Consider the following 27,075-nt stretch of genomic DNA (forward strand, 5'->3'; position numbering starts at 1 on the left):
CCCTGGAGCACACCCTTGCGGAAATCTCCATTGCCAAGGGGTAGGTGTTCTGCAGTATGGCACTTTTTTGAGGAAACTGCGGACGACAAAAGCGTTTTAATTTGCAACCTGTGCTATACAAAAATGAGCAGGGGCATGAAAACTAGCAACCTCACCACCACCAGCATGATCTGCCACATGGCATCAAAGTACCGTCATAGGTGGGCCGAAAGCCTGGGTCCACATTCTGTGTCTGCAGGTCACACTACTGCCTCCTCTTCCCCTGTGTTATGTGCTGACCAATCCCCCAGAGGCCTCCAGCCCTGCACCTGGACCCTCTCAAGCACCATCAGAAACCACATCCGTTTCCGTGTCCCAGCGCAGGGTCCAAATGTCCTTACCCAAGGCATTTGAATGCAAGCTCAAATACCCAGGCACCCACCCACAGGCCATGGCACTAAATGCACAGCTTTCCCAATTACTGGCACTGGAAATGTTGCCATTTAGGCTTGTGGACACTGAGGCCTTCTGCAACCTGATGTCGGCAGCCGTCCCGCGTTACGCAGTCCCCAGCTGCCACTATTTTTCAAGGTATGCAGTGCCAGCCTTACACCAACATGTGTCCCGTAACATGACACGTGCCCTGACCAACGTATTTACTGGGAAGGTACACTTAACCACGGACACATGGACAAGTGCATTCGGCCAGGGACGCTATATTTCCCTGATGGCACACTGACTGGGTGAATGTTGTGAAGGCTGGGAGCGAGTCGTACCCTGGGATGGCACAGGTGCTACCAACGTCAAGGATGGCTGGCCCTACGCCAATCAGGGTTTCCGCCAGCACCTACATAAGTGGCTCCAACCCCCACTTCTCCTCCTCCGCTTGCTCCTTCACTTCAACCTCTGAATTACCTGCGTGCAGTACCAGTTCAGTCATCAGTCGGTAGCTGGTAGAAGTGTAGCACTGCAGTGGGGAAGCGGCAACAGGCCGAGCTGAAGCTGATATGCTTAAGGGAGAAACAGCACACCGCCGCAGAGCTATGGCAGGGGATAAGAGACCAGACTGAGCTGTGACTCTCGCCACTGAACCTCGAACCAGGCATGGTTGGGTCTGATAATGGTCGTAACTTGGTGGTGGCTTTGGAGCTCGGCAAGCTCACACACATCCCATGCCTAGCCCACGTCTTAAACTTAGTTGTTCAGCGGTTTCTCAAAACCTACCCCAATTTGCCTGAGCTACTGGTGAAGGTGCGCCGCGTGTGTGCACATTTCAGCAAGTCATCGACAGCTTCCGCCGGCCTGTTAACGCTACAGCAGCACTTGAAATTGCCAGCTCATCAGCTGTTGTTCGATGTGAGCATGCGATGAAACTCGACGTTCCACATGTTGGACAGGCTTTGTGAGCAGCAGAGGGCAGTAGTGGAATACTAGCTACAACATGGTCATCGCCTTTCCAGTCAGCTTCTGCTATTCACAAGCGAGGAGTGGGCATGGATGTCTGACCTCTGTGAGGTTTTAAAAAACTTTGAGGAATCAACATAGATGGTGAGCAGCGATGCCGATATTATCAGTGTATCCATCCCACTTCTGTGTCTACTAAAATGTTTGCTGCTCACAATTAAGGACGACGCTTTGCATGTGGAAGAGGGGGAAATGTGGGAAGACATTACACAGGGTTATAGCCAGACAACCCTCAATTCGTCTTCTCAGCGCGAATTGGATGAGGAAGAAGAGGAGGATGAGGAGGAGCAGGAGACGGTTGCCTCCGCTACAGAGGGTAGTACTCATGGAAGTGTAATTCCATATGTTCAGCATGGGGGGGAGCAAAAGAGTAAGAAGTGGATGAGTAAATTGAGAGTGATCCTCCTGATGACGACAGAGAAGTCTTGCCTGTTGGTACTCTGGCACACATGGCTGCATTTTAGACAACACATATTATTGTCTGTTTACTCTTCTCGACCTCCTCGCTACAAAGAGAACTTCTCATCTTTCATTCCTCTGGTGGAGAGAACAAGCAAAACGGTGCAATACCAGAAGATCCTTGTTGAAAAAATTGCTCCAAAATTTTTCATCTGACAACGCTGGCGGCAGAGTCCGTAGTTCCTTGGGCAACCGAGGAGCAGAGACGAGGGGAACACACAGAATTTCCAACAGAGGCAGGGCAACACTCTCCAAAGCCTGGGACAGTTTTATGACACCCTGTCAGCACCCTCACCCTGATGCGCGGCCTACTGTCACAAGGAGGGAAACATTTTGGAAGATGGTGAAGGAGTACATAGCAGACCGTGTCAGCGTCCTCAATGATCCATCAGTGCCTTACAACTACTGGGTGTCCAAGCTGGACACGTGGCACGAACTGGCGCTCTACACCTTGGAGGTGCTGGCCTGCCCTGCCGCCAGACTTTTGTCTGAGCGGGTATTTAGTGCTGCTGGTGGCATTATAACAGATAAGTGTATTCGCCTGTCAACTAAAAATACTGACAGGTTGACTCTTATAAAAATTAACAAGGCCTGGATTGACCATGACTTCTCAACTCCACCAGAGGAAAGCTGATGAACATAAAGGCACTTTAAATGTGTTCTTTATAATGTACTGAATACACTGTATTCCCATGCACCCTTTTCAACACAAACAAGGGTATATGGTTGAATCTTCCTTTACCCATCCTCCTTCTCCTCTACTATCATATCAACATGCTTATTTGTCGCATATAATGCCCTCGCATATATGCCTTTCGCATATAATGTTTTATAGGGTCAGCTCAGCTTGAGGCCCTTGTATATTATTTTTTAGAGGGTCAGCTCACCAGTAGGCCCTCAACTTCAATGTTATACAGGGTCAGCTCACCAGCAGGCCCTCGCATATAATTTTTTAGAGGGTCAGCTCACCAGCAGGACCTCGCATATAATGTTTTACATCGTCAGCTCACCAGAAGGCCCTCACCTACAATGTTTTACAGGGTCAGCTCACCAGCAGGCCCTCGCATATAATTTTTTAGAGGGTCAGCTCACCAGCCGCCATTGCATATTTATTCTTTAGAGGGTCAGCTCACCAGCAGGCCTTCACCTACAATCTTTTAAAGGGTTAGCTCACCTGAAGGCCCTCGCATATAATTTTTTAGAGTGTCAGCTCACTAGCAGGCCCTTGCATATAATTTTTTACAGGGTCAGCTCACCTGCAGGCCCGCACCTAAAATCTTTTAAATGGTCATCTCACCTGGGCGCATGATGCCTTGCTTGGATATGGTCGCAGTAGCCATTTCTCAGGCTCCCTCTCTGGAATCTAACACTGATTTGCTGTTACTCATAGTCACCATGGTTTGCGCTGACAATACCATCGAAAGTTGATAGGCCAGACATCCGAATGTAATGTCGCCGTCACGGGCACGTGCGATTGGCCCCAGGTTTTCTTGAGTCACTAAAGCGGCAGCAGGCCCTCACCCATATAGTTTTAGATGGTCAGATCAGCAGGCCCTTGCTCCAAATGTTTTTGAGGGTCACCAGCAGGCCATCAATCATACTTTTTCAAGGCTGTGTATAATGCCCTCCTTTATGTTTAACAAAGAGTATATTGGAGTGTCGGTTCCTTGTAATTTTTGGCAGCTCTTTCATTTAGTGCATAGGCTTTATGAGTGTAGGAGTCCCACTACCTGAACAATTGTATCACAATGTGAACGAGGTCCTCCTTTATGTGATATACAGATTGTATCGGAGTGCCTCTTCCTTGTTTTTTTGGGCAGCACTTGCACTTTATATACAAGTAAATATACAGGAAAGAATGTTTCCTAACAATTTTTCTTCAAAATTGATTTTATCTTCAGTTTGGTGTGTATTATTCACAGTCTGTAAAAGTGGCTTACTACTCGGACAACATCATTCCCAGCAGCGACCTGGGAGTCCAAGATGCATCAAAACATCCTCCCCATGCTGTTCACGAACCATTTTGGTGGTGTTTCCATCAATTTCTGACCTTTTTCTATGAACCAGGCGCACTCCCCTCTTCAAAGCCTGGTTTAATACTCGGGTTCTCCCATTGACTTCCATTATACTCGGGTGCTCGGTAGATGTGTTCGGCCAGAGCACCCGAGCACTTTGGTGCTCGCTCAACACTAAAAACTATCCACTGATGTGAATAATAGCAAAATCAGATTATCTTGAACTCTCTCAAAGGAATGTTAAACATACTAACTAGATAGTAATTATGACCTGATGGATTGTAAATGGTGAAAATAATTGGATTAACTCATTGCTAAGTGAATTTAGATTTTTTAATAATACAATAGTGTACAGGAAATTAATATTGAAAATACATTTATAGTATATTCCTATTTGTACCATGTTTTATCAGAAAATGTATCTTGTATTAACTTAAAATAGTAAAGTACTGGCATGAACTGTTCACTTTGTATCTTTAATGTAATGTACCATTTTGTTTCTTTTAATATTGTTCTGTTGCTTTTTGTCTTTTTTGCTATACCCAACTGTTGAATCATTTGTACAGTATTTCTTAGGCTGCTTTGCATTGAGCAGGTTGGCTGGGCAATTGGGTAGTTGCACATAAAGAGTTGCTGCTCCTGAACTTACTCCGCTATTAGGATCAGTGGGGCAGGGCTAAGCAAGATGTTAGACCCTGTCTGCAGTTGGGCATTTCTTTACCTGTGGTGACAGCCCCTCACTCTTATTGATGAGATAAATCAACATGTTAGAATCAATTCTTTCATCCCTACTAGGCACTATTATAGGCACATTCCAGTAACACTGAACAAACCTGTGTCTCCTTAAAAAGATCATGTCCAGGACGTTTATCTCTATTATTAGAGATGAACGATTGTCTTAATCTTTTATTCAGGTCTGGTAGGACCAAATCACACAAAATTCAGATTACTTAGAATCACAACTTTCTGCTGAACTTAGGTTGACATTCTGAAAATTAGAGTTGACTTACTCATATCTAGTTATGACTATCATTCTAGAGTCGGAAACCCACCAATCAGCTATGTTTAAATAGCCTCAAATCTGGAAATAGGCATCAGAATTACGCAGCTCCTACCATTATATAGTGGATGATGCTATTTATTGCACCACTGTTTCTGTTGCACATGAATATAAAAGTCCTGGAAAACCCCTTTAAATGGCACTTGATTGTTACATTATGTCTACTAATTTTGTTGACCTTTTGAGTCACTAATCAATCTGATGGAAGAAATACAATATTAGAGGGATTTAAGCAATGAACCAACAAACTAAAAGTACGAATAAGACACTTTGTTATGGTTAATTGAGGGACAGTTTCTCAAAAAGCTACTCTACAAAAGTATATAAAACATGACAACATCTGATTTTGTTCATCACTCTAAATTATGATTTACTGTACTAATATACACTGAAATTTAATTTTGGGTGGAAATCACAAACTCATTTACAGACATTTGAGTAATTTTAGAAATAAATAAGCCCTGAATTCTGAATTAAGATAAAATAAACCAAGTAAACTGGTGTCCAAGGGTGGACATTAACTTTAAAGTTTAGTTTTACTTTTAAAAATGATTCCCATGATTTGTGTAGATATTTAAATATTAAAATTTCAAACATCTTTTTCCTTAAGCCCTAGAACAATCACACACTTTATAAAATTATTCCGGATTGATAACCTTTAATGAGTATTTGACCTTTCTTCAAAGCACTTTATAGCTGTCTCCCTTCGTTTCATTGTTAAAGTATGGGCTCATAAGACACATTTTCATTTTTCTATTATTATCTTATAAACATGTAACTTAACTGACTGATGCTTGTGAGTTTTTATTTTTTTCCCTCCAAGCTTCACTGTAAGAACTGCATCTAATATCATGATTGGCAACATAAAGGCCAATTCTGTAACCTTACAGTATAAAGTGCATGTTGGGCATACCTCTTTCAGAAGTGTTTCAAAGTTATCCTCCATGCAAGGATTTAATTAAAAGAGAATAAACTATAAAGTATGGAAGGAAAGCAATGCCCTTCACCAATAACATTATCCCCTTCGTCTTTAAAGTGCTAAGATAGTCTTTCCTGACTAGTAATTTGTGCTTGATCATTATTGCATTTAGAAGGCACAAATGCATATCTGTAGTGCCTAGTTTACATAAATGTTATATAATTTAAGATTAAAGGGCTATTCCCATTACAAACATTGATAGTATATCTCTAGGATATGTCATCATTGTCAGATAGATGTGGTTTCCAAGTATGGGACCCAACCCTATCTCCAGAACCGGAATTCTGAAGGGAACTCATGCGCGACCACTCTCCTTTTACCAGACAGCTGGCTTGACTATTTCTGGCTATTACATAGTAGTGAATGAAGAGATGACTATGCATGTGTCATGTGCTCTTAATTCACCTCTACGTGACTTCGAAAAACAGCCAAGCATGCTTAAGCTGCTATTTTCAAAACACTCATAGCAGTAAATGTAGAGCAAGCCGCTCATGCACTGATTGCTCTCCTTGACTTCAGGGGCCCAGTTCTGGATATAGAAGTGGGTCCTGCACCTATCTGTTCTATCTATTTTAGCAACATGCCATCAATGTCTGAGATGGGAATAGCCCTTTAAGATTTTTTGTGTCTCCCCAGTCTTTTAATAGAAATGTGAAAGTTCCCAAGTAGATTTTGAAAAGTTACATTGATGGTTTGGTATATTGATCTTGATTTGATTAATTGACTGGAGAAGTTAGCTTAACTTGAAGCTCCAGGCCTAATGCAGTCCTAGTCCTACCAAATGTTATATGGCATAAATAATATTTTTATGACGCAGAGAGGTTTCTGGGTCCTGGGTGCAACGTGTACCTATTCACACCCTAGATTTATGCCTCTATACTGGAGTTAGAAATAACTTTTAACCTTAAGATTAACTGTTCAAATCAGATAGACCAATGTTCTACAAAAGTAAACATGGCTTTTGAGAATGTCAGAAGATGAATTAGGCTGTTGTGTTACCCAAATGGCGCCTAGCAAATAAAGAGATGCAAATTTGAATGTTTTTATAAGATTTATTTTAAATTTCCTGTTTTGTTTCTCACATTTATCTTTGCTAATGCTTATCACAATGACTTCTAAATTCTCAGTTGAAACACTTTAGGATTTCAGATGGCAATCTGAAGAATAATTTGTATACCTGTAATGAAAACTTAATTAGGATGAAACTGGCTTGAGTTTGATTAATAACTTAATATGGCTGAAATAACTTTTGTCAATCCCTTTTCCATGCTAACTGAATTCTAATATTACTATTTTACTTGCAATGCATTTGTACCATGTGATTTTTTGAATCTTGTGGATGAGAATTCTTTTCTTCAATGACAAAATTATTTTAGTCAATTTTTACATGGATGCATTGGTAATAACATCCACAATGGTATTCTGATTCATAGCCTTTTTAAATGGATAACTTGGATTAAGAGGTTGGATGTATCGTGCTAAATTAGATATGTTACATATGAATATGTTTAACTAGCTAATAACAAATACCAAAAAACAGATTTCTTTCATGTAAAGCCATTCTATGCTGCTTAAATATGTTTTTTGGGTCTGTCTATAACATAATTTTAATAACCTAGATCAAGTGCAGATTTCTAATTTTCAATTAACATAGGAATAATTTTGTTTGCTAAAATAAAATAAATGAATGACTGAACCATGATATGTTCTAGGTACCATTTTTTTAAAAATCCAAATTTCAAAAAGTCATGTGGCAACTGTATAGCTCAAGCTTTAAGTATTAACTTTTAACCTTTGACCTTACAGATTTTAACCAATGAAATGTCTCTTTAAACTTTAAAGGAAACAATGATAACGAACGCCTGGCGATTGCTAGACAGCGAATTCCATATCGACTTGGTCGAGTAGTTGATGATTGGCTACTCGACAAAGGTAAAAAAACATTGATTAAAACTTCAAATAAAAATAATTTGAACATAACCAAATAGTGTTTTATTGTAACGCTAATAAACCTTAAAATAAATTTTCAGTAAAACTAAATAAAAAAACTTTTAAAACAGTAAAATCTAGATAGTGGTATCTTGCATACAATGTATAATAATTTTCTGACCTGTTTAGAACTCAGATGTTTAATAATCGTACCCTGTTAACTTAAGGTTAAAGGGACTGTAAATATAATCTACTAACTCAATCTATGAAGACACTCATAGATAACGTTAACCAAACATTCTAAATTATTTATAGACTATTTTTCCTGTTCCCACATCTAAATTATTAACTAAAATATGTGCAGATTTCTTTACCTTTCTTGCTGCCGTGAACAAAATATCTTGGTTTAAACTACAGGAAATCTAACTAGTGGGCAAGATGAATTGCCAATCAAAGTGAAGTCCCTTTAACATTTGCATCCTTTCAAAGATTTTTTTTGAACAAGCCATAATTAAAACAGAACTTAAAAATGTGTGCATGCTAATCATATGCAGAGAACAATCTGCTTAAAATGTATTTGTGATTTCATAATGCTGCCAATATTTTAAGGACTTTTTTTGTGTAATAAAATTGTGCCATAATCTCACCATCGGTATGTGTATCATTACTGAAGTCGCTTTTATTTTAAAAACTCCTTTTTAATTGTCAGTCTTGCTAAATGCCAATCAGAGCTATTTTACACTCTACCTTGGATGCATGATGATGCATTTCTTGTTTAACTTGTGGTGAAGCAAAGAAAATTAAATATAATAGTGGCAAACACTAAACGTGGAATGCTAATTGCATTCCATGGAAAATTATCATATATTCTTTTTCATTTATTTATTTTTTTAATAACATTATGGAGTCATAATTCTCCTTTTTATTTAGTAGTATTTTATTACATTGAAATTCATATTTTAAACATAAACAATATAAAATAATTGAATATAATAAAAACTGTGCAAACCTTTGATTGGCCTTTAGCATCAAACTCCATCATGCAATTAAACCTTATTGTTAGGCGGACATTTCACAAACACCTCATTTAAGCAATTAATTATAAGCTAATTCTTTATCTTATAATTTATTGCATTCATCATACATTTCATAAAAAATTGTTACTCATCTTTTCGAAAATATAGAGCTCAAAGTCAACATTTTCGTATGTATGTAATATTCTTTTTGCAGGACGGCAGCTCACAATCTTCAATAGCCAGGCAACAATTAAAATCGGTGGGAAAGAGCGGGGACATCCTTTTCAAGGCCAGCTTAGTGGCCTCTACTATAACGGCTTAAAGGTTCTGAATATGGCGGCTGAAAATGATGCCAATATCGTGATTGAGGGAAATGTGAGGCTTGTTGGTGATGTGCCTTCATCCATGACTACAGAATCAACTGCTACAGCCATGCAGTCAGAAATGTCCACTTCCATTATGGAGACCACTACCACATTGGCCACCAGTACTAGAAGAACAAAAGTACCGACAAGAGAGCCGGTTGGTCAGGTTAGTAACCCTGCTTTTTTATCTTCTTTTTTATATGATTTATATTGGGAGCCTAAATATTTTTAAAACCATGAAAAATTACAAAATACAAAAATCATTAAAGACAATTAACTAAATATACCATATGTTAAAATGCTGCTGTGAGAAGAGTTACCATCTTAGCATTGCTATATTAAGCAATTAATCTTAGTAACCATGGTTATTTGCTTCATCCAATTTTGAGTTCCTTTGTATGAAATATTGCTGCACACATTGGGGCAGATTTACTAATAGTGTTATACTTTTCTAAAAATACAAATCACAGTCTTAATATTAGACATATTTACTATTGTGGCACAATGACCTTTATAAAATTGGAGTATCGTAACTCTTGCACCAGATTCTGTCCGTATTCTAAAAATTTGTCCATGCTCCTTTGTTGTGAAGCCATACCCCTTTCTTGTGAAGTTATGTCCCCTTAGACAAGGTAGAAAAAAGCTTAGAAAATTGTGCAAAGTATACACACCAGTAGTTTAGTGGAAAGTGCACCAAAACCTTGCACATTTTCAATAGTAAATCTGCCCCATTGAGTAATACTCTATAATTAAATACCCATTTGTTCAGGTAACCATTTATAAAAGTCTTTAGTTTTCACCAATATACTGCTGCAACAACAAATCTTTATACCCTATTGAGTGTCTTTTCCTGCTGCCCTTTTGGCTCCATCCAGTTATAAAATGTTATAAGCACAAGTCTGTAATAAACATGTATTATAGGTACCTGCAACCTGTTTTTAGGGCTAGATTGTATATGCCATAGAGCCTATGAGTTACTATGGGGCTCATAGATAAAGGAACCCAAAGTAACTGGTTAGTCCCATCCACTTTGCAAGACACCTCTCTTAACAATCTATACAACTGCAGAATTTGCAAAAAAGGGAGTTGAATATTGCCCCATGGGCTAATGGCGGCCATACATATTGGAAAGAATTTGATTGATAATTGAACAGCAAACAAACATCTGATGAAGGTTCATTTTGCAGACATAGTCATACACATTTTAGTCCATATTGGCTGTTATAGTTGTTCAAACTGGCCATACATGTTCAATGAAACCAGGCGATGGACAAAAGATCTCTCTGGGAACATTCTTTCAGAAAAATATTTTTTGTCCACAAATGATCTTTATTTGAACAAAAAATCTTTCAGACAATTTCTTTTTAGACGATAATGGTCTGTCATCCTTCGGTTAAAGCGTTCGTTCATTGGTAAATTGCAACTGATGAATATTCATTTGGCTGAAATAATATGTTTTTTATTAACCTTAGACTAATGTGTATGGCCACCATAAGAGTAATGTCTTCACAACAATTGGAGACACTCAAGCTGAAAACAATTTTTTTTGTGGTATATAACAATAACCAAAAGGATGAAAAAACTATTACTATAAAGAACTTAAAATCTACCATATGATATACTGTATATCTTGTGGTTATAGTCACTGAATTATCAGAAGGTCAAAAGAAACAGATGACCGATTTGGCTTTACAAACTAGAGACACCTGCATTTGATAGTATAGTACTATATGTTAGACACCATTGTCTGAAGCTACATATTTGCACTTGTGTATTTGTATATACTGGATCTTTTATAGAAAATACATAAATGTGTGTAACATGATAACCTATCCAGTATACTCCAGTTTCTCAGTTTGGTTTACACCTGGAATCCAGTGCAGAACAAATTTGGTGAGCTTTTGGTCCAATACTCCTTCGTACTTCTTCCTTTTCATTATTTACTATGTTCTTGCATTTTATATATTGTAATCATATATGTTGCTATTTTTCTGTTGAGATTTTGTACTATGAACTTGCACATGTTTTTGTTTCATGTTCTTCCCCATCTACCAAAGCAAGTCAAATCAGTCTTTATATTTATTGTCTTTTTTACTTAAAGGCATATTAACGGTCATTAGTTCAGCTAAGCATTTGTTCCTAGAAACATGCAATGTGTTCAGTTGTTTGCTTGAATAACGTCTTTTACTCTGTTCCTTGAATTCATTAGTGACCCAGTTCTATGAGATAAAATTAAAGGGCAGATCCAGGGCTACATCTGAAGCTTGCTTAGCCATCATTTATTACATGCTGTTTCTATAAATGATATGCAAAGAATTAATGTTTTACTAACAAAGAAAAAAAAAATAAGAATCCTACCATATTTTCAGTTTTCCTCAATCTAAGCAAGCTTTTACTGATAAAACATCCACTTAAAAATAGCCCACTTAAAAAGACCCCGGGGTGATTGAATGCTTTGGAACAATGGAAACACATTTTTGGCCAAGCAGGATAAAATTGGCTTCACTTTAAACTGCAGAGCATGATTGGTAATTCTGGAGGGCAAAATATGGGTGAAGGATGTATTTCTGTTTATATTGAAGCAGTGACTTTGAAGAAGATTCATCAAAATATTCTCACGACAGCCTTGGTTTTTTGCCCTCCAACCCAAACACAATAAAGGCTTGTGTCTGAAAATGCACAATACAGTCACTTACAACCAATTTCACTTTGAAGTCAGGAGGTTTGACTATATCAGGTGACCTATATACAGTATATTTCCTGTTTTACAATAATGCACTCATTCAATTAAATTAGGTTAAAAGTGTCTGCAATTTTTTGCATGACATCTTATTTTCTAAAAAGTCTTTCTAATATTTAGCCTTTTATTTAACTACCTGTTCTGTCTAGTCGCATATTGTAGGTCAGTGGTGATCAACAATACAACAAAGCCAGGATTAGGTTAAGTGGTTGGAACATACATGAAAATCCATTGGGGGTCATTTATTATGGCTCCCTATGCCAGAAAGTGATGCGAAAACAGTGCAACCCTCTGGTTTTCACATTTTGAACTCCTATGCACCTAAACTTAGGTGCAGGCTGCATTTCTATGCCAACCTCATCCATGGGGCATGGAGAAGGCAGAGTGGAGGCGTCGCAGAGGTGGAGTCATCCACATCAGCAAATTCATTACCATTTATGCCAGTTTCCTGCTGTAACTGATAACTAAAATGTACTCCAGCTGGGAGCTTGATAGATTTCAATCTAGGTGCAAAATCTACCTGAGAATGCACTTATTTTATGACAAGGTCTATGCCTCACCATAAATGAAGAGCATCCTATGGAGGTGCAGGGGATATCATAGATCGTTATAAAGTGCTGGTCTTTGATAAATGCCTTGTGTATACAGTGTATTTGTGGCTGAACACTTTCTCACGAATACACACATATTAAAAAATACACCCAGATATATTCATAACAGAGGAGATTCCAGAAAATATCTTATTTTATGTTTATGTTTAGGTAGAGTTCTCAGCATATAGAACAGCTCATTGATTGTTATGCTGGGGACGGAATCAGTGCCTTGAATTCATCCCTCACTGAGGGCCAAACATGAGTCACCCGAGAGTCACTCAGTGTCATAAATTGTTAACATGGCCCATGAATCAGCTAGGATCTCATTGGCTAATCTGGCCGATCTGCAACTATGTAGCACAATTTGCAGCAAGCTACAATGCACTGTATGGTCTGAGAACTTTCTGTCTTGGCCAGCATTAAGAGTATGGCCATACGGTCAGGTTTCTGCATCTAGTTTTGGAAGCTAAAATCAGAGGTGACTTAATTTTTTTTTAGTTTTGTCTGTCTTTTATACTTTCTTTCCATTTATGATCCAATCCTGATTTTGGCTTCCAAAACAGCACCAGGAAACCTGACCATGTTGCTGTACCCTAACTTTTTATGTTATTTGTGCTACAATCGCTCTTCTGTGGGATTGGAGCAGAGCTGTCTTCTCAACACATGCAACAATGTTGCTGTTTTTGAGCTTTTGACCACTTTTGGTAGTTTCTAATCTATGCCTACCAAAGACCCCACAAGACTTGTCGTTTTGGAGATGCTTCTAAACATTCAGTAGCCTTATCAAAGCCACCTACTTGTCATTTTTCTTCTTCCAACATATCAAGTTAAAGAACTGAATATAAACTTGCCCGCTTAATAAATCCCACCTGTTGATGAGTGTCATTGTCACAAAATAATTTACATTATTCATGTCACCTATGAGTAGTTATAATGTAATGGATACATGACAAAGTAATGCTGTCATGATTGTACCAGATTGAGGTATGTAGGTGAGATGACAGCTCCCAACTAGGCTTCATTTTCACCTAGTTAAAAGTTTTGCATAGACTGCGATGCGATAGAAGTAAAATTTCATGATATGTAATCACCACATATTGGTTGTCTATATAGGTTTCACCTTTTTTTACTATAAGGGCATTAAAGGGTTTGTCTCTTCACATGATAGCCTTTAATATGAGAATTTCCATAGGAAATCCAGCTCTGAGAACCCAGCAAATGCTTGATTTTGCTTTGGGCAAATGACAATGGCTAATCCATTCTACCTTATCATTAGATGTTGCCATTTAAATGAATGCTCATCTATATAATATATGGACAGTTTGATATTTTGCTCTCATCTATGATAATGTAGCCAATGACCCATTTATGAATGAATCTATCTATCTATCTATCTATCTATCTATCTATCTATCTATCTATCCATGCTTTGTACCTTTGTGCTAATGAATTCAATACTCACATGTATAACTATAATATATAGCTTCCTCCTTTTCAAATTGAAGTGTTAGCATTAACTTTTCCCTTCATATGTAAATATTCACAGCTGATATATTTTCAGCTCTTCATTTTACATTTTATGTTTTTTCAGCTTCCACAAGTGCATACATTTCTATGCAACAAGCTCAATTTATTTATTTTTTTCTTTTAAGCCATTGAATGTTTCTTAATAGTCAATTCATCTATAACAATATACAGTAAATATTTCTGATCTCATTAAATATTGCCATTTCCATAAAAAATACAGGAGTGTAGTAGCCATAAAAATGAAGCTATTCCGAAAACTGATTGCACAAGCTGCAATAATAATAATTGCTCACATCTTTGCCTATGTTCTTTCACAACATTTAATTGGTTATATTCATTTGTATACTTTATGTAGCCATATCACTTTTTTCTTTATAGCAAGAAGAATACAATATAAGGTAGGTCCCCTGAATAATTTTTGCTAAAAACATTTATTGCTATGTTAATGATAGGAAATAAAAGGCGATATTACAAAGAATAAAAAGTTATAGAAATTATGCCTGGTATGCCTCTCATGTAGCTATTTATGTTTGTATTTTTTGTAATGCAGCATACCATTTTTCCACATTCATTGTTGTTTTTTTATTATATGTTTCATTAGTTTGTATTATTTGTAAAATCAGAATGTAAATTTTATGCTTCATTGGGCCTATACACATTCTACTAATATTACTACTACAAAGAGGAATAAAATTTATAATAATAAAGGTCATTAAATCACATTATGTTCAGGCAATGAGAGCTTAGTAGATTTATACACTACAGTATACCATGTGTTATAATGACAACATGAAAAATCCTTATCTGTTGTAATTATAATACTATTTTGAAATCTTTTTACTGTTACAGTAGTAATCTCTATATTAGTGAATATTTAGATTTTAAACTCTATCAGAATTTTACCAAAAATTTGGATTCTATAGTGAGTGATTCAATTGGGGGGGGGGGGTCAGGACAGAGTGCACGCAAGATGAAAACAAATTACAAATTTTCAGAAATGTGCTAATCGTTTCTTCACATGTGCAGATAACCTATAAATTATTAAGAAACATTCTGGTCTTCAATCAAGAGCACTCTCCATCTACCCTTTCCCGTCTGTCTCAAAATGCCATGGGGTATGGGCAAATAAAAAGTATCCTATTGTTACTATATCACCTCAAGGACATTTAATTAGTCTTTATTTAATACCTCTAGTTTGTTGTCTTAGTGATTGCTTGCAAAATTCCAGATACATGATCTTGTCAGCCACTGACCATATCACTGTGAGCCATTTCAATAAATCCTGTAACAGTTACACCAGCTTGTACATGTCATGAAATGACTGTTGTGGCCTTCGCAGTACAAATATCATATAAAATATGTTATGACTATAGAAAATCTCAGCAACATCTTTATCAAGATTTCCCAAATAAAACAGTCTCATAAAATCCAAGAATGTCCATAATGTTGAGTGATCTGAGCTTCGGATCATAGATCTGAATTCGCCTCGGTCAAAACATATTTTGAATCCTGTACGGAGATCCATCCCCGTACAGCATTCAATAGTTTGGGCTCCGACAAAGTGAAATTCATTATCTCCAAAGTTTTGCGAGACTTCAGTGAATAACTTCAGACTTCGATTTTTAATATTAAATACAATTTTAAAACTGGGATCTGAAGTCAGCTTCGGTACCTACTGGTATCTGGGTACCAAAGACAACTTCGGACCTCAGTTTTAAAATTGTTTTCAAGTTGAAAAATCAATGTTATTCAACAAAGTCTTGCGGATCTATGATCTGAAGCTCACAACGCTTAACACTAGATGTCCTTAAATTAATATTTTTGCCATTAAGAATTATCATTTAGGATGATTTCTAGATCATAGGAGTTCAACTCCTGGGACATTCATCAAGTCTCCCCATGATAACCAGATAGAGTTGTATAAAGTGGCCATGAACATAGGTCTCCACCACTCCATACAACTTTTCCCCACCAAGGTCATCTCAGTGGGAATGGAAGAGGTTCCCTTATTTTAGTAGCCAATGGTTTTCCGAGTGCTGAGATTTTCTCTCTAACACATATCATTATCATCCCATGATGCTTAGCTTTCCAGATTAGAAGAATAAAAGTCTTAAAAGGGGTGTCCGAGATTTTGATATCAATGGCCTATACTCATGATAGGTTATTAATATCAGATAAGCAGGGATGCGACTCCCAGCATCTCTGCCATTCAATTGATTGAAGAGGCCGTGGTGCTCTGTTGAGGCCATGGCCGTTTCCTAGGCCAGTGAAATCATATTCAATTGTCACATGGCCTAGACAGAGCTTAGTCCCATTCCAATGATCTCTAATACCAAGCACGACTGCTAACAATTGGACGGCACTGAGTTTGGTTGCTTGCAAGGAGGCTGCAGCACTCATTAAAGCACTACAGCCTCCTAAAACAGTTGATTGGCAGGGATACCAAGTGTTGGACCCCTACAAAGTATCTTATCCCTACCAATCTGATATTGATGACCTAAAAGATATCAATACCAAACACCCAGAAAACCCCTTTAACATTGATGGATAGATTAATTGATATGCCCTTGTTTGTAGCTATGACAATGAGAATGAAATTATCCAATGTTTTCATTTCTGATTGGAAATCATGCAAGAGATTTATAAGAATATACATAACTGATCTTTAAAAAAAAATTAAAAAAATGTAACTGGTATAGTATATTAAGCACTTCTCTAACATCCCCCTCAAAGGACACAAGTTAAAGTAAAAAATGATTTGTCAATGAATTTTAATTCAGCTTTAAAAAATATCACTATATTATCATAAAAAACAAATTTCTCAATACCGAGAATCATCCACCTTCTCTCCATCCTTTGAGAGATATAAAAAGAATTGTTTACACGGTTGTAACATGAAGTATAAACACGGAGGAACTCGGGAACAGAACAGCATTAAAGTACACACAGGTTTTAATAGGAAAAAAACAACATTTGTAAATGGTTCTCTGTTCCTTTTTACACTAGATAGCTGTTTAGCTTGGTGCCGGCTGTCACTCAGATTCATGACTCTTCTAATGGTTGCAATCTCAAAGGCGTTTTCACAGACTACAGATATCAGTAGTGTGGCCCAAATACATTACAATTATTTTAAATATTCAGATTCTGCCTCATACTGAACCAACAACATTGTTCTCTTCTATACAGAAGCTTTACTAAATATTTAATTAAATATAAAAATTCTAACCACTGGAAAAAAAAAAATCAATGGCATTATAAATACCTGGAACAGGATCACACAACGTGATCAGATGGGGAAATCTTTCCATAGTTTGGTTGTGCTGTAGTTTGGCTGCTATTGTTTTTTTTCCACCTACTGTTAGGGAATTGATGAACCATTGGGAAATTGAGATATTTTTTAAGCAATTGAAGTTCATTCTAATTGTTGCCACTTTGAGGAATTTTTTCCCATTATCCTCAGTAAGAGTAAAATTGGTGTAGATTTTAGGAATTTGTGGCTTAAACCACTATGGAGTTTTCTGTCACTTTACTTTTAATTGTTAAAACGTCTAGGACCCAGATGGTTGATCCTGAGAATATGACTGCCGATAAACGCAATTTTTAGGCAATTTTATGTTTATTTTGTTTTTTAACAGCTACTTTTTAATTTTAAAGGGGTTGTCTCATTTGGGATGTTGATAGCCTATCACTAGAATAAGCCATCAATGTCAGTCAGGTGTGGTCCCACCTTCAGGATCTGCTCCTGTCCCTAGAAAGGGGCCCCTGAAGTGAACGGAAAGCAGCCGTACATGCGCAACCACCCTCTGTTCACCTCTATGAAAGTAAAAATAGCTCAGGACCAGCTTGGCTGTTTAGGGCAGTCCCATAGTGGTGAAAGGAGAGATGGATATGCATGCACGGTGAATTCTCCATTCTCTACTATGGGACTTCCAAAAAAAGACAAGCATGTACACCCAGCTATTTTTAGAACTCCCATGGTGATGAATAGAGAGCACACTGCACATACGCAGTGGGCTCTTCTTCACATTCGGGGCCCCAATCTTGATATAGGAGTGAGTCCCAGAGGTGGTACCTGTACCCCAGCATATCCTAGTAATATGCAACCAATGTCCCAGATGGACCAAACTCTTTAAGTCAGGTCAACAATCAGTTTTTATAATGAGAGAACGCTAAAGCTGGACAAATGCGTTCCCTGCAGCAGCCATGTCTAGAGCATATATCGCCTAATGTATACATTTAGGGTTCCTATAGACCAGTGGTGGCGAACCGTTTAGAGACCGAGTGGCCAAAGTGCAACACAAAACCCACTTATTATCGCAAAGTGCCAACACAGCAATTTAACCTGAATACCAATATAGTATATCTTCCATGTACTTTATCATTTATCTGCCTACATTAAGTGTGCTGCCTGTGCCGTTTATAGTGTGCACTGTACTGATTAAAGGCAGGAAAAGTCTAAGGCATATTGGTATGCCTTAGACTTTTTCCAGTGCATGGGTGCCCACAGAGAGGGCTATGAGTTCCCCCTTTGGCACCTGTGCCATAGGTTCGCCACCACTGCTATAGACTTTCATTTGCCATTTTGTCCTTCTAGCAGATGTTGGCCAGCATATTTTTATCATTATCACAATTGTAGAATATGCCTTCCAATAAAGCTATACATTTTTTTAAAATCAATCACCAACTTATGCAACTGCAAATGCAATTGTATTCCACTGAGACATACGTTTAGTGGACAGTTTCAAACAAGTGCAATGCCCAAATGTGACGTGAACCTAGCATAATCTCTATATCACAAGAAAGGATTGTCAAAGACAATTTTATCCCAAAGTGTTGTGGCTTGCTCATGTGTGGACTTGACCTAAAAGTCTAAAGAAATCTAAATTGATGTCAATATTTTGATGAAATATTTCCTAAACATGAGATTATTGTTGCATTTACAGTTAGCAGAACAGTTTTGATAACGGCAAAGACATCAGAGCAATTTCTTCTCTATTTTATGGCCTATCTGAAATCCTTGGGTTAGTTTGTCTTCATATAATCTATTTCTCCTTTGCCTGAGAAGCTGACAAAAGCATCTGGGTCTCTATGGTGGTAATTAGGGAAGGCTTGCTGCCTGCTGTGCTGAAAAGTAGCTCAGAGACTTCTGTATGAGTAAATTCGAGCAGGAAAGACGGAAAATGATGAGTGCTGATGCAATGGTACCAGAAGCACATAAGGGGGTAATTGTATCCACTAGTGTCGAGGTTGTCATCTAGTTTCTTATTGTCCTCATCAAACACTTTATCACACCTCAAAGAAGAGTACAAGCATATAAAATTGACTCATTTATTGACACTAACTTATACGGTAGCTAAAAGTGTCCTCTTAATTCACATTCTTGTTACTCTTAAAAGTGAGTTTTATTGATTGGCGTCTGAAATTGTTTTAAATAACTCACGACGCACAAGCTTCTAGTTGTTAAAAGCATGATAACTATGCATGTCAACGACTAATCACATTTATTACAGTTTAAGTTTCAGTTTGCTTTGAAAGTCTCTCTCATTAGATGGTCCCCGGGGACAACAAGGATAATGCAATTGTGTTTTTCTGATACATTTATGCTTGGATGCGTATTTGTTTGCATTACATATCAAGGTGTGTTGCTGTCAAAGAAACTTAATGGTATGAGAACTCACATATGAAATTTTGTGACTTGTTGGGCATTTCATTCCATATATCCAATTTAAAATAATACATATAGCATGGTGCTGGCAGCTGGAGCATACATAGACCACAGTGGGCTCTTTGTTGTCCAACAGCTAATTTGTCAAGAGTGAAGTGTTCATTATAAACTTCCTGTCCAGCAGACCCTTCACCCCTATACCAATTTAACTGGAAATCTGCAAGTAAATCTGGTTTAACACAACCGTAAAGGGCCTACAGTATATTATAGCTGCAAATTCTTGTCCCAGGCACTTCTTCAGAACCAATCTAAGTTCAGGAAATCTCATCTTTTTCTTGTGCCCCCAGAGAGTTGGAAAGTAAGGCTTAACCCCAGAGATGGGTGAATCTATTCTGAAATTTGGAAATTCAACCCAATTTTTTTGTGATTTGATTTGGAAGTATAGAGAGCAAGAGACTTTTTCCAGGCAATCTGAGCACTTTTGATTTAGGTAAAATATATTTAGACCTGAATTGGATTAGACAGGCAATTTGCCTGAATACAACTAGAATTGAATCTTACCAAATACGCTCATCGCTATTTACAGTAACTCCCTTCCTTTCTACGTCTAGTAGATATCCTCTTTTTTAGGAGTTTTCCCTGCATTTCATGGGAGTAGATAAGTATGATTTAACCTTTTCTGCAGCAAATTGTATGCAGTAGAGCCTGCAAACCGTAAAAAAAAACGCCCCCCCCCCCCCAGTGAACTGCTGACTATTTTATGAAAGTCTGAGAGATCTTCTATTTTTCTGGTGGCCTCCCAGACATTCAAGGAGAGTTGACAAGCACTGTATGTTTTAACTTCTTCACTTCTTATCCATTTAGAGACACTTTTTCATTAAGAGTCAATTTTTAACATTCTAAACATAAGATAAGCAGATACAGTAAATGTTTATACAGTAAAATTTTTGAATAAAAACAAGAACGAACGTTACTTTCACAAAAGGGATTATTGAGACACAGAACTGCCTGCATTCCAACTCTCATTGTTTTGTTTCATATTGGGGTGCCACATGGGAATCCTGTCCATAGTCCCACTTCGTTCTGGCATGTAGTGTGGTGCCCACTCACAATAGTTATCGAAATAGCAAGATGGGTTAGAGCTCCTTGAGCATCGGGTTGCCATAGATACCCGGCATTGTTAGGGAATGGAATGCACAACAATGAGTTCAGCTGATAAATATTGCTAGGATGGCCACTTCAGTTCAATCAGATATAAGATGCAAAATACACTGGAGTGGTGTAGGTGGAAGGAGGGAAGGTGTGAGAATGAGAGGAATAACGCTATGTAATAGGAAATTCATCTGCTGAATTCTGTAAATGAATGTGTACAGTGATGTAGAAATTGTTTTATCTGTGCATTTATTTTATGTATAAATGTACCACCACCTAAATGTAACCTAAAAGTGGAATTCCAAATAATGAAAATTAAGGTTCCATGCTAAGAAACTATGTTGTATAAATCCCAAAAGCATTTGGCCTTTAAATAGGTATCGCCCTTTCAATAGATGGGGTTGATAGGATTCGGTAACATCACTAAATGCAAGGAGTGACATAGGCGGGGAAGGGGGCTGGAAGCCAGGCCTGTCTCATTTATCATTTTCTACACCTGTTTTAAGCGTAGAAAATGTTCTAAATCTATGCAAGCAAGTAAGCTGGTATCTATTTAGACTGGTGGTGGATGCGCCAGGGCCTCTACATAACTTCAGCAGATATGGAGCAGGGGTCATTAAGATTGGCATCTAAAAAGACCGGCGTCTAAAACACCGAACATAATAAATGACACCCTTTATACTTTGTTCCAGAGATAAGCACATTTCTTAAAATTTTGGAAGACAGTATGCAAATTAGCTCTTAGCAAGATTTGCCTCTAATGCCACCAGATAAAATTTTCTTAACATTTTGGTTTGATTGATTAAATCACCTATCCAGATTGATTTTGGTCCAAATAAATTCTATCCAAATCAAAATTGCTCTCATTGTCTGGAAACGTCTCTCTCTCCTCCTTGATTCTCCTGTCTGATATCACACACAAATTTTATTCTATGGAATCCAAATTTGCTAAAAGATTTGGGACAAATTTGCAAATTTCAGAATCAATTTGCTCATTTCTACTTTGTTCTCATTGCATTTAGCATTAATGTATGCCCCTAAACATATGCCTATAAAGATGTATATAATTGTATGCCCATTCAGTTGCATCATCTGTTGCTGACTCCCAATGCAAAAAGAAAAGTGGATCCTCTTTTTTACATGTCCACCATTCTCCACGTATTCTGCTACATGTTTGGCAGTTGAAGGCTACTGAATTGTTGTCATGTACATCAGGAACTGTTTCCGATGTATATGTCAATGTTGTTTCAGCTGTCATCGGAATGAATAAGACTGTAATGTGGCAGGACCTACGCCGATGCTCTATCTGATATATCTAAATAACATGTCAAAATGATGCTAAAACTAGAGGATCTGCAGATGAACCACAAGTGATCTTGCCAGATTATGTCAGAGATATCAAATTGCTTTCTAATGGCTGAGATTTAGCTCTGCTAATAAATCATACTGGGAACTCAGTCCATTTACTCATAAACTAACACTCCTTTAATCTGTTTTTCATTTATTGCTGGCAGGCATGGCAGAACGTTTGGTTCTAAATCCAGCAGGCTTCAAAAGTTATTGTACTAATTCTATCTCTACCCCATGTATGTTCATTTCCATGGGTAATTAACTAAAAGCCGCCATGCAGGGCAGTGCCTTTAGTGTAAGCTGTGACAGTATCCATTGCAAGTAAGCATTTACGATATGCTTACCCTACCAGTGCTGCTTTCCTGACCCACCTGTGTTTGGACATCAGTGTGATACCTTGATGTTGTCCATGTGTTGTCAGGTGACCATGAAGGGCAATTCTGGTTAAATGACCTGACAGGACACAGCATGGACTAAAAAACAACATAGCAGGTAATGATTGGCTGCCATGATCAAGTGAAGTCACATTGACATTATATCATCACATCTATTTTAAACCAACAGGAACCAGGAACCAGTGGGTCACATTTGAAAGGGATTACAGCAGAATTAGTAATGTGACTGTATTATATTATATTCACACTATAAGATCACTCACCTTCATCAGTGTTAGACAGTGGTTTCTTTGGTCCAAGCCCTATGTCAACAATAAAGTCTTATAAATGACTCTGCAAACCAAATAAAGTACAAAAAAAAAGTATTTTAATGCTAATCTGGCACCAGGAGAGGTGTGGAGTGGGCTCGACATGCATGTTGGTACCTGCATTCCCTGGATTTAATGGAGGCCATTTTGGCACGAAAAATCAAGGTGGGCCCAGCATGCATGTGGATCCTACTCTCCCTGAATTTTATGGTAGCCGTCATGGCACATAACAGGTAGAATTGTCAGACGGGCCCAAATAATTTTGTACAAAATGTATTTGCCAAGAATCTCAAATTTGCTTAATAAGAATAGCATTAGCATTAAAATACTTTTTTGTACTTTATTTGGATTTCGGGAGGAGGAGGTAGCCAACACTGTTTTTGTATTTTTTTTTTATAAATTTGGGAAGACCCCAAAACATTGGGAAAAATAAAAGAAAATACAAAGAGAAAGTGCGCTGGAGTCTAACAATAGCTGGGTGTGACCGGTATACGCCTGGTTAATTTTATTAAACGTGAGCTTGTCCATGTTGGCTGTAGACAGGCGGCTGTGCTTGTCTGTGACAATAAACTTGATACAGGGCAGGCCAGGACCTCCAAGGCGTAAAGGGCAAGCTCAGGCCATGTGCCCAATTTGGAGACCCAGAAGTTGAATGTGGCAGACCCATCAGTCAGTAAGTGTAGGCTTGTGCACATGAACTGTTCCACCATGTTGCTGAAATGCTGCCTCCTGCTAAGACATTTAGTATCAGCCGGTGGTGCTGGTTGTTGTGGCGTGCTGACAAAAAAAAACATTTCAACCATGCTAACCCTCCATTCTGAGGTGCTGGCTGTGCCCCAGCTGTGTTGGCGATTTTGCCCGTTATCGCACACCACCAGGCAAGGCTTGAGGCTCAGCGGCACCAACCACTCATCGGTCTGTTGTTCCATGCCCGTCCAAAGATCCTGCGCGGTGTGGGGTTTTTCCCTGAAAAACAGATGAGTTTCAAAACAGCCTGCTGTCGTTTCCCCCTGGCTGTGCTAAAGTTGGTGGTGAAGTTGTTATGCTGACCGGATGAGGAAGTGGTAGAGGAGGAAGCGGAGTAGGAGGAGGAGGCAACAGCAGGCAACGAGAAATGACCTGCATTCCTCGGTGGCGGTAAGACATGCGCCAAACTGCTATCCGCCTCAGGCCCAACAGACACTGCATTTACCCAGGTTGCAGTTAGGGAGATATAACATCCCTGCCCGTGCTTACTGGTCCACCTATCGATAGTTATGTGGACCTTGCCACAGATGGCGTTGCACAGTGCACACCTGATTTTGTCCACCACCTGGTTGTGCCAGGCAGGGATGGTTCACCTGGAAAAGTAGTGGTGGCTGGGAACCACATACTATGGGACAGCCACCACCATAAGGTTTTTAAAAGTCTTTGTCTCCATCAGACAGAATGACAGCATTTCAAATTAATTTTGAAATGCTGGCATTCAGGGCCAGCGATCACGGTTGGGTAGGGGGGGTACTTCCTCTTTTTCTCCAGTGTTTGGGGGATGGACATGCTGGGTGACGTGGTGGAGGTGGTGGTGTGGTGTTACTGCCACATCCTCTGTTTGCGGGGTGGCAGGTGCTAGTGTCACTCCAGAGGGGGAGGAAGAGGTAGAGACTGCAGCAGAAGAGGGAGCAAAAGGAGCCTAAGATCTTTTGTGGTTTCTCAGGTGTGTACTTCACTGCAGCTCATGCTTTGCATTTAGATGTCTGGTCATGCAGGTGGTGCTCAAGTTTAGAACATTTATGCCTCACTTCAGGATCCGATTGCACAGCATGCAAATCACTTGCGTCTTGTCGTCAGCACATTGTCTGAAGAACTGCCACGAGAGGGAACTCCTTGGAGATGGCTTTGGTGTGGTCAGTCCCTGGGTGCAGTGGCCATTAGCAGGCATAATAGCTAGGGGACAGCCACTCTGCTTTTGCACCCTGCTTCCTCTTTTGCTCTGCAGCTGGTGCTGTGTGACCACCACCTTTTCCTCCGAACTGCACACGTCATTCGCCTGACCTCATCATCCTCCACATCATCTACCACCCACTCTTCACCCCTGCCCTCCTTGCCGGTCTGCACAGGGTAGAAAGCCACAGCAGTTGGCACCTGTGTTTCGTCATCATGACATTGCTGCGTTGGTCCTCCCATGTCCACATCATGAAACATAAGTGGTTGGGCATCAGTGCACTCAATCTCTTCCATATCTGGGGCAGGGGTAGGTGGATGGCCCACGGAAACCCTGCCAGCAGAGTCATCAAAAAGCATAAGAGACTGCTGCATGACTTGGGGCTCAGACTGCTTGGCTAAATTTGCAAGGGGATGAGGTGACAGATGCCCATGTGCTGCAGGTGCCAACTCTGTGGTTTGAGCAGGGGATGAGGTAGGAGACAATGTGAAGGAACTGAAGGCACTGTCATACATCCAATCTACTACCGCCTCTACTTGTTCTGGCCTCACCATTCGTACACAGGTATTCGGGCCTACAAAATGACTCTGAACTTCCTGTGCCCTACATTCACCTGAGGAAGGTGTTTCATTTGGACATGTAGCTATCGACCATGTCATCTCCCTGCAACAGGAGCTCCACTAGCACCACCAGCACCATGACCAGGGCCATGTCACTTATTTGATGCTCTCCTCATTCTTTGAGGTCACCCACTGAACTAAAAGACGGATTAACTATATTAATTTCCCTGTCACATATGCAGTGCAGGTGTACCTCACACCAAAAATGTGTATCTGTCACCCACCGAACTAACAATCGGATTAACTATATTAATTTCCCTGTCACATATGCAGTGCAGGTGTACCCCACACCAAATATGGGTATATGTCACCGACTGAACTAACAGTCAGATTAACTATATTATTTTCCCTGTCACATATAAAGTGCTCATGCATCTCATACCAAAAATGGGTATGTGTCACCCACTGAACTAACAGACGGATTAACTATATTAATTTCCCTGTCAAGTATGCAGTGCAGGTGTACCTCACACGAAAAATTTGAATATGTGCAACAGATGGGTGCCAGTGTCTGGGGTACCCCTTACCCTTTAAGAGTTATTTGGATGATACATGTCCCTTTCTTAGAGCAAGTTGTCATGCGACCAGTTGCATTTCAGGAACATGAAACGGAGTCACCTTTAAGTATAGTGGTGTTGGTACCCAGATGTAGGATTGCCAGAGTGGTGTAGGGTGGCCTAAAATCTCCCTGAAGGTGTTGTATGCACGTGTCACGGTGCTCCTACATGGATATCCTTGGATCCCAGATGTGGTTGTCCGAAGCAGTGCAAAAGGAGTGATTAATTTGGATGATGAATAAGTAGAATAAATGGAGTGGAGACTTGTATTAACGTAGTTAACAGCTTTACTTGAATAAACTTGCATCACGGAACAATCTTCCAACTCTATCTTGGTCACTAGCACGTTTTGGCATTAGTTTGGCAGGCAAACACTTTTAAATATGTACTCTCTCAGCTCTGCTATGTCAGCTGGCTTAAATAGGAACTTTTCCTTTTCTGCTGGAACTTAGCTTTCTGTAGTCTGACTCTTAAGGTAAGCCTAGGAAAACTTCTTCCTGGCTTCTAGCTTACTTAGCTTGACTTTAGTCAATGCAAGCCCAGGAGGTGACATGCAACCTCTTAGAACTCACAAGCAGAACCTGTCCAGCAGGGACAAGGCCTGCTTCTTCCCATTACAGGGGGTAAGCTAGACACACAACCTCTCCCCAAGGAGGGGAACGCTAGACTGCCTTCTCTAACTAAACTCGTCCCTCTCTACAGAGGGCTGGAATGGAACTAGAAGGTTCCTCTCTAAGGAAACTAACTCTGCCACTGTTGCCGCCATCTGCTAGGGAACCAGGCACATTACAGTTAAACAGTAGTTAGAAAGGAAATCCATATACACATTATGCAGGACATTATATTAGATGTATAAAATTACACAGGATGCACACAAAAAAAAAAATAGTGAGGGCTACAAAAAGGTAGTAATGCCACTCTGCATCATTACATATGTCACCCACCAAACTAACAGACGGATTAACTATATTAATTTCCCTG

General features: G+C 39.1%; 1 protein-coding gene across 13 annotated transcripts in view; it reads left to right on the top strand.

The window, feature by feature from the left end:
* The window catches only part of NRXN1 (neurexin 1), a 1,679,151-nt gene that overhangs the window by 1,529,671 nt on the left and 122,405 nt on the right, over positions 1–27,075 (top strand). For 9 of the 13 annotated variants that reach the window (XM_040430258.1, XM_040430259.1, XM_040430261.1 and 6 more), the window contains 2 exons: positions 7,799–7,888; positions 9,116–9,432. In XM_040430258.1, coding sequence (XP_040286192.1) covers positions 7,799–7,888; positions 9,116–9,432 — 407 coding nt within the window. The remainder of the gene's footprint in view (positions 1–7,798; positions 7,889–9,115; positions 9,433–27,075) is intronic. The other 4 variants (XM_040430265.1, XM_040430266.1, XM_040430270.1 and 1 more) reach the window with 1 other exon arrangement.

This window comes from Bufo bufo, chromosome 4 (assembly GCF_905171765.1).
Source record: "Bufo bufo chromosome 4, aBufBuf1.1, whole genome shotgun sequence".
Lineage (NCBI taxonomy): Eukaryota > Metazoa > Chordata > Amphibia > Anura > Bufonidae > Bufo > Bufo bufo.